General features: G+C 45.1%; 1 protein-coding gene across 2 annotated transcripts in view; it reads left to right on the top strand.

The window, feature by feature from the left end:
* The window catches only part of Dner (delta/notch-like EGF repeat containing), a 315,461-nt gene extending 308,537 nt beyond the window's left edge, over window positions 1-6,924 (top strand). For both annotated transcript variants that reach the window (NM_001399331.1, XM_039084678.2), the window contains one exon: window positions 5,885-6,924. In NM_001399331.1, the coding sequence (NP_001386260.1) occupies window positions 5,885-5,996 (112 nt within the window). In that variant the 3' untranslated portion in view covers window positions 5,997-6,924. The remainder of the gene's footprint in view (window positions 1-5,884) is intronic.
* The last annotated feature ends 10,997 nt before the right edge of the window (window positions 6,925-17,921 follow it).

Below are 17,921 nucleotides of genomic sequence, written 5' to 3'. Positions count from 1 at the left end.
GAGACATCCCTTCATCCTGACATTTTCTTTCTTGTTTTCAAAACAGTCAATACGAACATAAACTAATCTCTTGGATTTCAGGGCCTACAGAAACCACAGTGAACAGCAGTCATCTGATGCTTAGAGTTTGTGTTTTAGAATACAGCTTCCTTTCCTAGAGAAAAGCCAGGAGTCGGTGTGGCAGAGGGACAGCATAGCAGTCTGATTGGAAGTCTCATTACACCGTTCCCTGACTATATATAGTCCATCTGGATCATGCAGGCTTCCATAAACCAAGTTCCCTCCAGGCCCCCTACTGAAAGAACATGGCAATTGTTAAATTATAGACACTTCTCTCGGATCTTTCTATCACATTGAGAAAGTCAGCTCAGTGACTTTTGTAAGGGGTATTATCACAAACTTGGCAACAAAAATTATTTCTTTTGAATTGATAGAGTAATCTGAAACAATTCAGAAAGTCAGTGTACTGAGTTTAGCTCTTAAAAGTAAACATTTTAGGCTTTATTCATGTGCGTGTGTTCCTGTGTACAGGTGCCTGTGTGAAGACGCACAGAGTCTAGGAGAGGGTATGGTATCCCCTGAAGCTGGTGTTACAGGTGGTTTGAGCTTCCTGGAGCCAAACTCCAGTTCTGTGTAAGAGCAGCAAGGGTTCTTAACCACATCTTCAGCTCCCTGAGGTTGGTATTGAGTGTGGGGCCTGTGGAAGCTGTTCTAGTATAATCCTTATTAGTTAGGAATGATCTATCAGTAAAGAGATCCAAGCAGGCCCCAAATCTACAGAGTAGCAGCAGAAGAGGTTCAGAGTCTTCCTTCCCCAAAGGAAAATTCCCAAACCCAAGTTTCCCATCTCGCAGTGACTTTGTTGTAGCAGAAGCAGGAGTAGAGTCTGGGTCCAGGGAGAGGAACCAGAGATGTGAATCAGATGGTATGGCTTGGAGCGTCTTTCTCAGTGCTTCACTGAGAGCTGCCCTTTGTGGGTACTTGCAGCTTTGAGGGAGGGGAACTAGTGGACTCAGGACCAAAGTATATGGTTGCTCACCTGGATGCTTTCTCTCGGGGGTTGGGGAGGGTTTGGGTAACCCAGCTTCCAGGAAGCCCAGGACCAATCCACACAAACCCCGCCCTGGGTGTTTATTCAAGTCCCTCCTTTCACTTCTGTCTCTGCAGCAGATCCTGGCACATAGCAAATGTTAGCAAAATCGGAGGTCTGACATGAATGGGTGATCTCAGTGATCTCAGTTTGTGTTGGTATAGGATGTTTTGCCTTGTCTGAGTCCCCGAGTACTCGGTACATGGTCCCAGCCAACAGGACTAGTCCCAGTATCCTAAATGACCAGGTTGGAGGCAGAGGTTGCAAACAGGGTAGAGAACTAACAGGTTTCTCTGGTGTTGACGTGTCCTCAGAGATTCAGAAATAAGATGCTATCTCAGAGGAACCTGTGGCTAAGAGCCTTTGTGATTCTCCCAAGGACAGGAATATGGTATTTTAGGCCCAGATCATTTGAGAGGGATGCTTTGTTTCGAGATGCCTAAGAAGCCCCTCTGGCAAGATCACAGAATACTCAGGCTGGAAAGAAGAGACAGGATAGAATTTACATGGTTCTTATTTTTTGCCCATCTTTATCAAAATGCGTAACCCTAGCCAGCTAAGTCCAGTGGCCTCCAGTAAGTACAGAGGAAACAGTCCACAGGAAAGTCACTCCTTTCCAAGAATCTGGAATTCAGGATAACTTCTTGCCCAAAGGGTTCTGTAGCCACAGTCTGATCTGTAGTCTGCTGTGAGGACACTGCAGCCAGACCTCTGGCAAATCGGCCTTCCGTGCTCTGGGTTCCTGGAAACTCTAGGGAGAGCCTGGCGAAACTTCATCCTTTTGATATTCCCTTCTCTTTAGTTTCCAAGCATGACCCCGTAGCAAATGCCCATTTCACAGGCTGTTTCCTGGAGGCCTGCCTGCAAATGATACTGAGTTGTAACGACTGCAGGCCAGTGGCCACACAGGATACATTCCAACTGGGTCACCTTGGACCACGAGGGACCAAGGAAACATCAGGTGCCTCTGACGTCAGCCAGCAGCCAGATTGAGAAGGCATCCCCTCTCCTTTGTCCCAAGAGCCACCTGCCTCACAGCTGCTATGCTTACACTCAGGTAGACTTGTCACTCGTTATCAGCATCCGCAGGAGCAGATACATGGTTCTCCACATCCTGACAGTGAGGTCACGTCTTGGTGGCTCACCGTGCCTAGTTCTACTTACCACTGACAAATGAAAGACAGGACAGGGAGACTAGAAAAACACATTCTCTTGTCTTCAGATAATGCAAACCTTCAGATCCAGGCCTTGTGTATGATCGGATCCACCTGCTGTTGTTTTCGCTCCTGGCTTTCCAGCTTTCAGGGGGCCTCGGGCTGGAAGAATGTGTTCTTCTTGCTGCCTTGCTATTGGCTGCGGCATCTTTGGTAACTTCAGAGGACAAGTCAGGTACACCATACTTGTTACCAAGTATGGTGTTTAAGAGGCTGGTGTGACGTTGATCTTATTTTTACTGAGACCAAGTAGGGTGGCCCGACCATAGCTTACTGTTCACATATGGCTCAGGATAGCTATACATGTAGTCCAGGGCAAAATTGGAAACTTAGTTAAGACATTATATGTACATGTCCTTTTGCTGGTTTGTTTTGGGACATTGTGTGGTTCTTATGTGTGAACTTTATAGATGACAGCGTGGTACAGAGAAGCAAAAGGCACCTCTCCTGAGTGCATCTGGAGTGGCCATGTTTAGGGAACAATACCTGGCCCGGTTTGGAAAACCCAAGGAGACAGGGAAGGCAGTTAATATTTCAGTATGGCTGTTACTGGGTATTCACCCGCCACCTTGAGAGGTGTAGGAGAGTCAAAGAAAGCCTTGTCAACTTACGGGTATTTAGAAACCTCGGCGACTGTGTCACACAAACTGTTTTAGCTACTACACTTTGGACCGAATGCTCTGTAGCTCAGTCAAGGAAACAAGAGTTCACAGTAACTAGGGAACTGAAGTGGAGGGACTGCAGCTCCTGGTCTGCTGGTCCATTCTTTGGTCTTAGGCGTGTTCGTCTGACTTCAACCAGCTTTTGTCATTAGCATTACATTTTCTACCCGCACAGATGATTTCACTGGCATTGTGTCACACAGTCAAGCACCAGAGTCTGGACATAAGGCAAGGTGCTCCGTAGGTGTGCAAGGAAGCGAGTGGGCCTAGCCTGGGGTTGTCCTGCTCAGTGGATCTGCAACACTGCTTCTCGAACTCTTCTTACCAGTCTTCGGCTCAAGGACGATGCTCAAGTTCATAGTCCTTGGACTTGCTGCTTCTTAAGACATGGCGGAGAACAGAGACAGCTGATTTTCCAGATTTTAAGAAGGCAGATTCATTTTCAATCAGAAACCATATAATAATATGTGGTTTTATGAAGATGGATTGAGCCTGCTTGGTTGTTTGTGTTACCTTTTTGGGGGGAGGGGCAAATAGTTGATTACTTTAGTCAGCTTGTGCACAGAATTCATTCCCATATCAAAGTTCCCACAGGAAAGTATCCCGGGACCTCCAGGCCAGGATCAAAGAAGCTGTTACTAGCTCTTCTTCCAAATCACCACAGTTATTACAAATGCATCCAGCTATTTTTTGAGAAATAGTTCGTCAGCATTTTCTACCTCAGAGTAGCCTCTCATGTTTTCACTTGGGAAGAAGTGTAGGATAACAAGTTTTATAGTGTGGCTACTTTTCCTATCTTAGGATTTCATGGGCCTTATCCAGACAAACAGGCTGAGGTCTGGCCCCACATCAAGGCCAACACAGTTTGTTGGGTGTACAGTAAGGCCTTGTAGTTTAGAAATGATTCCACTTAGGGTCTTTTTAACGTCGCAGTGGTCACAGTGGGTTGATGGGGGCAGAGTGCTTTAACTCTGGTCCCTGTTTTGCACAGTGCCCCATCCAGCATGGTTATGTCTTTGTACTCTTGAAGGCCAGTCGATTTTAAGTGAATTGGAAGGCAACTGATGAAAGTTTAAAACTTGGAGATCATTTCAGGCCTGGTGGCAACCCCCACCTAGAATTCCTGGACTTGAGAGGCTGAAACAGGAGAATTACCAAGAGTTTGAGGCCAGCTTGGACTGTATAGTAAATTCCGGACCAAGCTAGGCTACAGAGTAAAACTGTCTTCAACTGTCTTCCCACCCCCAAATCCAATCTCACTTGAAAAGTGCTCTGTCCTCCCACTCACTATCTGATCCTACTTCCCACCTTCGTATGTGAGAAAGCAGACACTCACAGGGTGGCAAAGAAAGAGAGGGAAGAGGACGGATGGAGGGCAACTATGGTAGATAAACCTCTGAGTCCTTGGCGGGGGCATTTTAATCTTTTCAGAATTTAAGGTGATTGTTTTTTAAATCTCTTTTTAATGAGCACCATTGGATATAAAGTAGGTTTGTTTTTTCTTTTTTCTTTTTTTTTTAAAGTCATATGTGAGAGGAAACTATGGTGGGTTTCCATGGAAGACTTTAAATCGTGTTCTGCTCTAGAGACTTTGGGGAAACTGAGGTCTCAAGTGGGAAGAGACCACCCAGAAGTTGAATTCACTATATTTTAATAATTGCTCCCCTAATATTGGCTTGGCAGAAAGTCTTGCACTTGGAGTTTTGACTCCCCTGGCTTCTGGGCATCAGTCCTGCTGCCGAGGAGACTTTGATACAAACAAATCCGTTGGGACAATAGCTTGGTACCCCGAGAAAAAGAATGTTCCAGGGAGCTGAGAGAACTAAAGGGTAGGGTTTGATGGTGATCCCCAGCAACAATTGTGGCCAAACACCTCAGTGTTTTAGGTCATTTCTTTCTGCTGAGCTTTTTGTGTTGGGAATCTCAGAGGAGGGCAGAGCCTTCCCACCAGGGGAGAGGCTGTCTGAGTGCTACCTGAGACCATTGCCAGCCATTGTGTATGCTAGTCATGAGAGTGGATGTAAAACAAAACTGTCATTCCAGATATTTATGGGTCTTGAGGAAAAGGAGAAATCAATACATGTTTTCTTAAGCCTGCTGTGGAGCTGTGCTGCTGCCTGATTCGCTAGGATTTAACCACGATGCTCTTTCATTAATCCTGTTTGTCCCCTGAACTAAAGACTAATGTTTCCTCTCCTTCGGTGCTAATATCAGAATGCCTTATTTTTTTGTACATGCTAAAGTATATACTTCAAAGTATTTTTGTAGTTCCATTTGACTCTCGAATGTTGTTCTTGTATGTGTGTAATATATGTATGTATATAGGTATGTGAATATATATATATTCTTGTATGTGTGTCTACGTTATATATAGGCATTTGAGTACATGCATTTGTATGTGTGAATTTATGAGTGTGTATTGTATGTAGGTTATGCATATATATACGTGTGTGCATATATGATGTGTGTTATATCTAGATATGTGGGTGTATGCACATGTTATACAGAAGTGTATGAGTATGTGTGTGTTGTATATAGGTTATACATGTGTGTGTGTGTGTGTGTGTGTATGTGTGTGCACACGCTTGTAGGTCAGAGGTCCATGTTCAGCTACTTTCTTGGTTGTTCTGTCTACTAATTGTTGAGACAGGGTCCTTCATTGAACCCAGAGCTCAGCTCTGCTCCCCAGTTTGCCAGGCTGGGTTGCCAGTGAGACCCAGGATCCACCTGTTCCTCTCCTTTCCTCCAGCACTGGGTCACACCAGCACCCCTGCCCAGTTTTATACAAGTGCTGGAGGGTCAAGCTTAGATCCTCATGCACATGCGACAACTTCTTAAAGGAGGTTTTTCTTACCACATACCTAGAACTTGGGGTCCAATACTCATGTAACCAGAGTCCTCTGTGTCTGTGATTTCAGGTTTGGGAAGAAATCTCGGCCTGCAATGTACGACGTGACTCCCATTGCCTACGAGGATTACAGCCCTGATGACAAACCCTTGGTCACACTGATTAAAACAAAAGATTTGTAATTTTTTGGGGGGGGGATTATTTTTCAAAAACTATGAGATACTAAGATCGTTTAAATATTTTTAAGAAAATTAAAAAGCTTAAGAAATGTAAAATGTTAGCCGCTCAAGAGTTTTCAGTAGACTACCAAGGAACTAATTTTCTGCAGCTTTTAGTTTGGAAAAACAAAAAAACCAGTATTTTAAAAAACCGGAATTTGTGAAATCTGTGGACCTTGTTTTACTGTACTTTCAGCTCTCAACACTGTATCCTTCAAGTATGAGCTCTTTTGACAGTAGACCCACCATGAAACCCAGATGGACTTCTGTGGTTGTTGCAGAATAAACCTTATGTAGGACGAGTTTCTTTTGACGTGTGATGCTGGCTTTCCGAGTAGTGTTAGGAATAAGTAGAGTACGATGCATAATTCAGTATAATCGTTACTTAATATGATGTGGTGTCCGAGATGTTTGTTTTGTGAAAAAAGAAAACTAGTTAAACTTATTATTCCTAACCTGAATGAAATTAGCCTCTGCCTTATTCTGTGCATGGGTAAGTAACTTATTTTCTGCACTGTTCTGTTGAACTCTGAGGAAATGTTTTTCCAGTTTGTTTTAGTCATTTTATTTTGTAGAGTCCTTGAACTTGACCTTGTAAACATAAACACAGAAAGGGTCTAGGGAGGAAAACACTGATCAGTTTCAACCTATAGTTTTTCCTTTAAAAGTCAAGTACTTTTCTTTTTAATTGTAAGTGGATTCAATTACGTTGCAGATGTTTCTTGCTAAGAGATAGTGATGTGTAAGAGGTGCTGGTCCCTTTTGTAGTGTTTCTTATAGTGCACATTTATTTATACCCAAGACATTTTTGTGGCTGTATTTGATTGATATGTGCTTCTTATGATTCTTGCTAATTTCAAAGAATATTGAATAAACGTTAGCAGGTCGAGGATTTACTTGTCTCATTCTTTTAAAACTAACATAAAATACTTCAGATGTGATATTGGTTATCAACCCACCCAACTGCTTATGACATTTAAGAATCCTAAATGACAGTTTACAGTTTGAGTGTGTCTCTGAGAGATTCATGGGTTAAAGGTGTGGTTCCCAAGGATTGATATAGGACCTTAAAGAGGGGGAGGCTTGGAACGCGGTCTTTAAGTCATTTGGGAGCTGCCTTTATAAAGGACTAAGATAGTTCCTCTCATGAGAATCCAGTATGAGATGGCTCAGATCCTGAATGCTTTTTCTGGCTTCTATTGTGAGACAATGACCCCTATTATTAAGGCACCAACCACTAATGATTCCTTCACACAACACTACCTGATCTTGGAATTTGAGCCTCTAGAATTCTGGGTTAAATAGGTCCCTCTTTCTTTATAAAACTAGCTTACATCGGATATTTTGTTTCAGGACTAATGCAACGCCTCTGTAGCTGTTAGGGCCGTTTCCTGCACTCTGATAGTCTATAATTTCCTGATGTTTGTATTGTTTGTCAACATGAAGAGTGGGGCAAAAATCAGAGAAATTCTTGTTGAAGCCATGAATCTACTCGTAAGATACAGATTGTATCAATATTGAGGTACAAGAAATCCAGGGATATGTCCACCCATGGCAGGCAGGACCTTCGCCTCAAAAACTGCCTTGCTGCTCTTCTGGGTAGGTGGAATGAAATTGCCTTGAGAATGGCTTCAAAACCTAGAGCCAGTTTATAGTCTCTGTGTACCCAGTTTTCCTTTTCCTTGAACCCTTCATTGAAGTACCACTATCATTGTGGGGCCTACATCTTTAACTTCACATGGAATCATTTGGTAAGGCCAAAAGATGTCTGGAAATCAGGTGCGAGGGTGGGCATTAAAGGAAAAAGTAACTTCAGATGCTGGTCCCTCCCTCTCTGCCCTCAGAACATCTGTCCCTAATCTAACAAATGACATAACAGTACACCTACACTCTGCTTATTAAACAACACAGCACAATATGCTAATATTTTAAGTGTTTGGAAATAAAGGATAAAATATTAACTCTATTAGTTACATAACTGCTGGAAACACGCAACAGAGTTGTTTTCACGTAAAGACACCTTGATGGGTGACAGAAGAGGGTCTGGCAATGGTGACTCAATACAACTCCATTTCTGTTTGCTTCCCTTCGGCGTTCCAGGACAGTGTCCACAGAGCTACATATCCTCTCAGGTCATTTCCACTCTCAGTGATTTTTAAAATTCTGTCTCTGGCTCTGTCTCTCCTTCCTCCTTCTCTTCCTCCTGTATGTATGTGTGGGGTGGGTGTATGTATGTATTGTATGCAGGTGTGTGCCTGTGCATGTGGAGGCCCCAGAAAGCTCTCGGATGTCCTACGCTCCCCACCCCCTCCCCGCTCCCTACTGTATCCTCTTGAGACAAGTTCAAGTTCTGCAGCTCATCAATTCTTTGGCCGGGTTGGCCAGCCTGTAAGCCTCGGGGATCCGCATGTTAGCCCTTCTAACATGCAGCACTGGCCTTATGGGAAATTGAGACTACCTAGCTTTTACCTGGTTGCTGGGCATCTAAACTCGGGTTTCCACATTTGAGTGGTGAGTGCTCTTACTCACTGACGGATCTTCCCACCCATGATGCATAATCACCTCACTGGGCACTCATTCTGGGTTAGGCAGATATAAACAACAAGTGCCACACGGAAGGCTCCTAACTTCCAAGTTTGGCATAGTTCACACCAGGCCTTCATCTAGTCAGAAAACATGTATGTAATTACCCATCTCAGAACATATTGAAGGGAAGATGAGCTCTGAGCTTTGAAGATTAGTGCTTTGCTCTATTTTATTTTACTTTTTAAATTTTTTTATTAGATATATTTCTTTACTTACATTTCAAACATCATTCCCCTTCCCGGTTTCCTGTCCATAGGCCCCCATTCCCTCCCCTCCCCCTCCCCCATAGGGGTATTCCCCCTGTACATCTCCCTTATTGCCCCCCTATATTCCCCTGCACTGGGGGTCCAACCTTGGCAGGACCAAGGGCTTCCCCTTCCACTGGTGCCCCAACAAGGCTATTCTCTGCTACATATGCAGTTGGAGCCCAGGGTTAGTCGATGTATAGTCTTTCGGTAGTGGTTTAGTCCCTGGAAGCTCTGGTTGGTTGGCATTAATGGCTTTGGGAGAGTGACTGTGTGTGTTTAAGTGTCACAAGTTGGAAAAGAGATTTCGATGAGGGTAGGAGAGGGGATTGCATGCATGTGTCCCCCATCCCCAGTACATGGGAAGCATTCAGCTTGTCTTTTGTTACCATGGTTGCTAATCTTATTTTTAGATGTGGCTATTTTCACAAAGTAGGTTGACATGCCCTTTCTGATAGTAAGTGCTGATGGCCCACAGTGTGTCCTGATGCTCTCACAGCGCTGCAGCGGGGAGTATCTTCTCCAAGGTGTCAGATCTTCCACAGGCACGCTGGTGCTGTGGCTGTACTACAGGAAGTCAGCGTTTGGTAAGCCAGGCTCACTGTACTCAGAGCCACAGGAGCCTGCAATGGCTTCTGACTTTGTGGACTAGAATTAACCTTATTCTATTTGTGGGCTTCCAAGAGACTTTACATACAGGCATAGCAATAGTGTCCAAATGATGTAGTCCTGTCTCCACAAGGCTATGGGGACAGGCATACCTATAGTCTATAAATGGTGCAGCCTGTCTCCAGTACACTGGGGAGGGCTTTTCTAAGCTCTTCTTTCTGGCCATGAAGTGGCACCTAAGTCGGAACCTGAAGACAGGGAGGAGCTTACTCAGGTGAGGGAAGAGGTGTGAAGCCTCAGGTGAGCTCACAGTCTCTGAGGAGCTGAAGGACAGAGTCAGGTTGTAGCACCAATGGTGATCACAGACAGGCACAGCTGCAAGAACATCAACTTCTCTGTCTGCCCAAGAGCAAGAAAGCATGTTTTAGTCCTGCACAGAAGTATTTACAGTTATTTTATTTACAGTGGTTCCCCCAGATGCTGCAAAGGCACTTAAAAGTAAAACAGACAGAGCTTGTGAGACACACAGAAATGCATCTGTATCCTGCAGGTATGAACACTAGGTCTCACCAGAGGAGGGAGAGATGCTCCTATTCCTGTGGAATTCCAGACTGGGAAAAAAAATCAACGCATCCTCATAAAAATCCAAATAGCATTTGCCTCTGAATATAGACGATGGGAGTTGGGGAGACTGCGGAAGGTTCCTGTAGGAAGTGCCTGGTGGGTGGAAATAGTCCACGCTGGAATTTTAGTGACTGTAAGAATTAAAAATACACTTGCCAATGCCATCCAAAGATAGATGTGAGATCTAAATAAATACTGAAACACCACGAAAGCTTAAAAAGATATGACCAGTAAGAAAAGTCGATGGAGAGAGTGGGTAGGAGTGAAGACAGAAGTGGGTCGAGGCAGAGGAACTGTAGAGGGTGATCAGGGTAGAAGAGGGATCTGTCTCATGCTGGGGGAAGGAAGGCCACCATGTAAGGCTTTGGCCTGAAATGTGGCTGAGGAAATGGTTCAGTGAGTAAAGAGTGGCCTTGCTGTGGAATCCTGAGTTTACCATTAGAACAGATGCAGTAGTCTATGTGTGTATGGTCCTAGTATTCTGCTATGAAGAGAGAGAAGAGACAGAGGCAGGAGAATCATTGGAAGCTCATGGGATGATGAACCTGGCTTATGAACTTGATGTTGTCCACTGACCTCCCTGTGTGCACTGTGGCGGGTGCACCCTGCACTTACACACACACACAGACACACAGACACACACACACACACAGACACACAGACACACAGACACACACACACACACACACACACACACACACACACACACACACACACACACATGATGCCCGAGGAATCTCATTTGCTGGAGTGAGAAACCTCCTGGTTTTAGAACGCAAGTTTTGCCCAAGTGAATTTCCACATTGGTTATTTAAATTGTCTAATCTGCAGATTAACATTTCTCCCACAAACACACTTCCTGGCTATGGAGGGGTAGGGACAGACAGTCAATTGTCATTTTCCTTCTGGCTTCATTGAAAACTCCAAAGTGCTAAAGAGAATGTTCACAAAATTGAAATCCTTTTCTTATTAAACTACCCTGTGTGGAAAACACTCCACGGGCAAATTATCTTTTAATAAGGCAATTTCCTGCTTTCTCAACCCAAAAGGCCCCTGAACAATTTGAAATTCAAATATTGTGGTTTCCTTATATTGAAGCCAAGCAACACTCGCAAGCTTTCCAAAATGTGGCTCCCACTGGGAAATTCAAGTTAAGTCAGGAGGGAGTGCTCTTTCTCACACAGAAGCTTCTGTGGAGTCCTGATGCACAGCGTGTGAAGCCCACAAGGGGGTCCTTGGTTCAGCTTGAGGCAGACTTACCCTCAGCACACATGTTCGTGTGTCTTACTGCTTACAAAGACAGACATTCTGTCTGTCTGCTGCCTCTCTCTCTCTCTCTCTCTCTCTCTCTCTCTCTCTCTCTCACACACACACACACACACACACACACACACACACACACAGCACTTTGGCAGGACCATTCTTTGTTGGAGGCTATGGGCTGTCATATCTTGCAGAATACTGTACATCACTCAGTTCTTACCCCTGGTTAACCAGCAGGACCTCCCAGGTAAGGAAACCAAGACCAGCTCCAGAGAGTGTCAAGTAGCCTCTGGAAAGCAAATCACATCTGGGTTGAGAGCACAGAGTGGACACACTGTCCTTCCCTTAGCATCTTTTCCTGGTGTCCATTTGTCCTCTCATTCTGTTACATTCATTCAAGTCTACCCATTCAGACCACAAATCTACCTGGAACCCTGTTGTGTGCACCTCCTGGGTGGACTCTCAAATGCTCCTCCCCCCCACACCCAGCTTGTGGTGTAGGTATGGAGGTTGGCAGTGGGCTACTAACTTTGAAGTGCTGGGCTCTGGAAAACATCTTGGTTCTTCCTGATTTAGAGTGATTCAAGGTTTTCTTTGTGAGAGTCTGCCACATACTTACTGTTTTAATGAAGATTCTCAGCATCTGTTAAAGCCAGCTTCGGCCTGGATGAAGTTCTAAGAGGTTTGCACAAATCCTATCCTTTAATCCTCACAGTGACCCTTTGAGATAGGAATCTTTATTACTGCCTGTTTTAAGCGAGGAAACTAAGATCTAGAGAGTTTAAATAGCTTCCCAGGGCCCCACAGTTTTAAAGACATGGAGTCATTTGAGAACCCTCTTTCTAGTCATCATCCTCCCACCCATGCACCCAGGAGTGTTGGACCTTTTGACTTGACGATGTGGCATTGCCATTTCTAAATAGCTTGGAAATTACACTGGTGAGTTTATAGTGTCAACTTGACCCAATCTAGATGTACCTGAGAAGGAAGTCTTAAGTGAGGAATTGTGTAGATCAGACTGAGCTGTGGACATGCCTGTGGTGAATTGTCCTGATTGTCGAGGTGGGACTACTCACCCTGGTTGTGAGTAGTGCCTTCTTGTGGGCGGGGCCCTGAGTTGAAGAAGAGTGAGGAAAACTAGCTAAGCAGTAGCAAGCAGACCGTGTGGGTGCACAGGTTTTCTCTGCTCTTGACCGTGGGCCAGCTGCCTCAGGTACCTGCCTCTGCTCCTTCCCCTATTGTGATGGGTTGTAACTTGGAGTTGTAAGTCAAACGAACCCTTTCCTCCTAAGTCCCATTTGGTTAGGACATTTTATCCCAGTAAGGAAAATGGAGGTAGGACAGGTACATTCATAGCTATGCTGGGAATCCTGACCCTCCCTAAATGCATCATGCAGTAAATACTCACAGAATTCCTACACCGTGCCAGCCAGTCAGTCAGTCAATCGAATTTTGTTGTGTGAGGAATATTGGAGACAGCTGATGGGCTAGGAATTGCCCACAGTCATGGATGAATGTCATAGTTTGCCCAGAAGTTTGGCTCTGCATCTTTGAATAGCACTGGGTACAGAGATGACAAGAAGAGTGAGAGTTAACTCTGGACTTCCTGTGCCAGTTGTGTGTGCAGAGGGTACTTTCTATGAACTAGTAGAAACTCCCATACTGACTTTGCTTAACTATTGAAATGTTTGGAATTCTGTTGTTCAGTTCTCCTTTTGGAGATCATCTAGGAAGAGGGAGTGGTCGCTTTGCTAAAACTTGTGGGACACGATGCTATGAGACTCATGAGCTGGAAGGAGTGATAACCACATCGCCTGGCACACTGTTCACATCCTGAAAGTCATTCATTTCCCCTCCCTGGTCTTCGGTGGCTACACAGAGGTCATCTGGGTGCACAGAAGACAGGAGTAGGACAGAGGGAAGTGGCTGAGGTGGCTGGAGAGATGATTTAGCTCTGTTGTTGACTATTTGAACAAAATAGGCTGTAACTCACAGAGTCTCCCAGGAGCATCAGCTCAGAACTCCGGGATTAGGGCAGAGAGCTTATAGTACAGGGCACTATTCCTGTGCAAAGGCTCCCCCGCCCCATCAAACTAGAAGTGTGGGGATGTGACTCTAGGCTTTACTCCTGACCTGAGTTTTGAGGCTTACTGTGAATGGATTTGCATTAGTTCTCAAACCGATTATCTGCAAAGCTGCAACAGACAGGACGTGGTGACGTGATAGAATAAGCATCCATCACAACATATGTGGCTTCTGCAGTAGAAAAACTAACAATAGCTTTGACTGTGGAATTGGTTAGTTTGGAGGTGGTGGGCGTGGCACTAGGAAGTTGGTGGTTGGCTACTTTGCAAGGCTTTGCTTTTCGAGTTGGGGGTGGTGGTGGTAGGAGGGTTCATTTTTTTTCCTGGATTAATGGTTGGATCTCTGCCACAAGATTTGGGGTTCCACATCCCACTTTGTGGTAGCTCAATGCAGGAAGTCTCCCCCTTAGCATAGGCAGAACCAATTCTCAGTTGTTGTCTTCCAGGGAGGACCCATCCCCCAAATGCTCTTAGTTCAAGACATGGCTTGCTTGTCCTCTTCTGTCTGGACAGAAGACTTACCTGGCATGCCTGATCCCTTTGAGGAGAAACCCCACCTCTCAGCCTCATCCCACTCCCCAGAGTTCTCCATTACTTGCTGAGTGACGCTTTCTAACATTCTCTTTCCAGTCTTTCTACCTGTAACACCTGGGTGTTTGAAAAGCCTCTCTAAGCTACTTGATCTCCTGGATCTTTCCCTTCTATTCAGTCCCTTTATTTCTGCTATCCAAACCAGTGTTTTTAGTATGTGTGCTGCCGAAGCGAGCACCAACCCAGTGTTTTTAACCCTAGCAGATTTTTCCCCGTCTTCTCTTGGGACTCACTAGCCCGGGCCAGAGCGGGTTCTAGGACATTTCTCAGTGGACACTGAGTTCTGAGACATCTATTCCGGCCCTGTTCTTGGCCCCACTTTGTTCTGACAGTTTAGAGTAGCTGCAATTTATTCAAGTCGGCTGTCTTAAATAGACTGTGTGGGGCGGGGGTACTGCAGTTTCGGGGTCTCAGCAGGGAGGAGGTGGTAGAAGTTAGGATGAGGGGTTGGGGATTTAGCTCAGTGGTAGAGCATTTGCCTAGCAAGCACAAGGCCCTGGGTTCGGTCCCCAGCTCCAAAAAAAAAAAAAAAAAAAAAAAAAAAAAAAAAAAAAAACAGAAAAGAAAAAAAAAAAAAACACTGGGATAGAAGTTAGGATGAGGAAGAGGCAGGCACTGATTTTTCTATAGGCCAAGGCTGCGGCTCCAGTTGTGAGCAGGGCCTTTAAGTCAGGGGGAGGAAGAAAGCAGTTAAACGTTGCTGTCAGTTAACTGTAGTGTGGTGCTGGCTGTGGCCTATAAAAAGCCCATTAGTGAACTTGGGTGCTCTCAAACCATTGGCAATAGAACTATGCTGGATTTTCTGCCCTCAGGGGTTGGGTGGGGCCCCATTGTGTTTTTAAAGCCCCACCCACCCCACCCTCCATGAGCAACCTGCAAGTGCCCGAAACAAGGATCAGTAAATTAAAAAAAGTATTTGCAACCCAGTTACACATGTTAAATCTGGCTATAAATGAAATTAACCTCTAACTCCTGGCTCTAGAGTTTTAATCTCCTGATTGTATATTTAATTAAGTTATATTAAAAACAAACCTTGTGGGCTGGAGAGATGAGGGCTCAGCTGCTGAGAGCGCTGGCTGTTCTTTCAGAGGACTCAAGGGGAGCTTCCAGAAGCCACGTGTCAGCTTACAAATATCTGTAATTCCAGGGCTGGGGGATCTGACACGCTTGTCTGGCCTCTGTGAGCACCAGGTATGTATATGATACATAGATAAACATACATGTCAAACACCCATACATATAGATTTTAAAAATTCCAAAAAATTATCAAGGCAAAGACTTTCTGTTCAAAATCTTCTCACGGTGAAATAACTAATCTGGGATTCTTTCTATGCCAAGGAAATAGGCAGAGGAGCCAACAGGATCAGGACTGATTTCTCTGGTTACCCTCTGTCAGGAAAGACTCTCTAATGACTGTCGTCTAGTTCACCATTCTGAAGCCGGGAGGACAGGGGTAGGGTCGGGGGTGCTTCTGGAATCGGAAACTTCCAGACTGTTCTCTCACTGGCTTCGTTTGTACCTTACCCTGGAACTAGGTTCCTCTGTGACTGTGGCTCAGGGGTGAGCATGACCCTGGTCTGTGGGAGGTGCTGGGTTCCATCTTCACACCACCTATTCTCCTACCTTTGCCACACAGTAGCTTCTTTTTCTTAGCCCCTCGCCTGATACCTGGCAGGATATAGACCAGGAGAGAGACCCTCCTCTCCTGATGCATGCAAGAGAGCAGTGATAAAATTGTGGCATACAGGGCTTGTTCAACATGTATTCCCAACCTTCAGTGGTTCAGTGGGGTTGAGGGATGCTCAGAGCTGTCCAGTACAAACCTGACTGACTGAAGGTCTAATTTATGTGGGTCACTACATTCTTTAAGGAATTGAACACCTCCCTTCAAATTTATATTATTCTAAAACATTACATATTGTGACAGCATTCACTATATTTAGCATGTGCTTCTAAGTCCGGCCATGAAAAGCTTGGTATTTGCTTTGGCACTACATTTATCTTGTGTGGCCACCTAATGGTCTTTTGGCTGTTTGCCCATCTATTTTGAATAAAGGACATGAATCTTTAGTGAACATCCCCTCTGCTCGTCTTAGAGAAAGTTGCAAGGCATACATTATCTATCCCATCATGCAATCAGGCCTTCAAGTCCTACTCTGCTTGCACTCAGGTCCTCAGGGTCAGACTTTGAACTGACTTGGAGTAGACAGACAGTGATGGAACAGGAGGTAGTTGACTTTAGGAGGTAGATGGACAGTGAAGTGACTTTCCAGTGTCCCACCCTCATTAGTGAGACCCTAGTGCCCACCTCTGGGTCCATATCTCTCCCAGTTTCAGTGCTTCCTAGGTCAGCTGTCTAGATGTGGCTTTGTTGGGCGGGGGGCGGTTACAAGTCTGCCCATGGAGTTATTGTCCATGTTTCCTACCACCAGCCCTCCTATCTCTTTCCCCAGATGCCAAAACACTCTTGTGTCTCACTTCAGATGTCAAACCTTCCTCCTAAGGTTTCCTTCTTTTCCCACCCTTTAGATTGGTGCTAAGAGTTTTGAGGCCAGCGTCTTCTCCCTCATGTGCTGCACACATTGGCCCAGTCTAGAGCTCAGATCACAGTGGAACGTGTCAAGGAATGCCTCTCGAATGACCCCCTTGGGTAGCACAAGAGGAAAGAAGAGCATCTGTACTCTGCAGAGTTCAGCCCCTGTCTCATCAGCCCTCCAGGGTGGCCTGGTGCTGGGACACTGTTCCTGCTGGCCAGATGGTGTCTTCATCCAGGGAGGCCTTGTGGGTGGGTGGATGCCACATGAGTCACTGTGGCCACGGATTGCGGCCAGCAAGCTCATGAACTGGGCTGTTTGCCTCAGGAAGGCTCTTGTGGCTTTCAAGGTTCTGAGAGGGCCTCAGTGAAGAAGCAAGATTTTATAGTTTTATTCTCAGAGGCAATGCATGTCTTCAAGATCTTTCTGGATTGAAATTAGTCATGTGGCCAGGAGGGAGACAGTAGAAGTCAGTGAGCATTATGTAGTGTGTGTGTGTGTGTGTGTGTGTGTGTGTGTGTGTGTGTGTGACAGATAAAGAGGAGGCTGAACACTGCAACTGGTAAAGAACAGGGATAGCAGGGGTTGGGCAGCTTTCTGAGTTGGTAGCCTGACGTACCCAGCTATTCCAAATTCCTTCACACCGGAATGTGTGGACTTATAAATGTCCTAGCCACTACTTTAGCTCATTCTCATCCACTCGTTGCCTGTCTTGGATATGTTGGATATGTTTAAATGGGGGGCTGGGTTGAATAGGGAAGAGCAGAGCCTACCTTGGTTTTCCACGGCTACTAGTTTTCTGGGTAGAAATCTGAAGGCAATAGTAGCCAAATAGGAAAATGCATGCTGGGAAAAGACCTTCGGTTTATGGAACTATTTGGTTGGGTTACATTAATACTAACCAGGCCAGCAGCACACAGAGATCTCACCTGGTACTAAGTTAATCATTTGTAAATCCCAGATGACTTTAGATGTTTTGGAGCTTTAGACAGGCAGATCTGTGGAAGGTTCTCTTAATGTGGCCAGGGCCACTGATGAAATCAAGCTACCAGCTTGTAACTGTTTTCTTGGAATTTTGCAGTGGTAGCCACTTGTCTGTATTTTCTCTGCTGCCCTGGCCTTTCTGTCTGGGAAAGAAACTAGGTCCCAGGTCTGGCTTTTCTCTTTTTACTCTTTTAAAGTTGTTCCCACTAATGTGGATTGGTTTTTTTCTCTTGCTTGTTTGGTTATATTTTTAATCCCAAGAGAATTTAGACTGAGGGCTTTTCATTGTGCTCGTCACCAGGTCTTTGAGACACAAAGTTGGTTGGAAGAATAGTGTTCATTGCAGTATATACTATAGACTGTGTTCAG

Source organism: Rattus norvegicus, chromosome 9 (genome assembly GCF_036323735.1).
Source record: "Rattus norvegicus strain BN/NHsdMcwi chromosome 9, GRCr8, whole genome shotgun sequence".
Lineage (NCBI taxonomy): Eukaryota > Metazoa > Chordata > Mammalia > Rodentia > Muridae > Rattus > Rattus norvegicus.
This window is presented reverse-complemented; position numbering and strand designations above follow the sequence as displayed.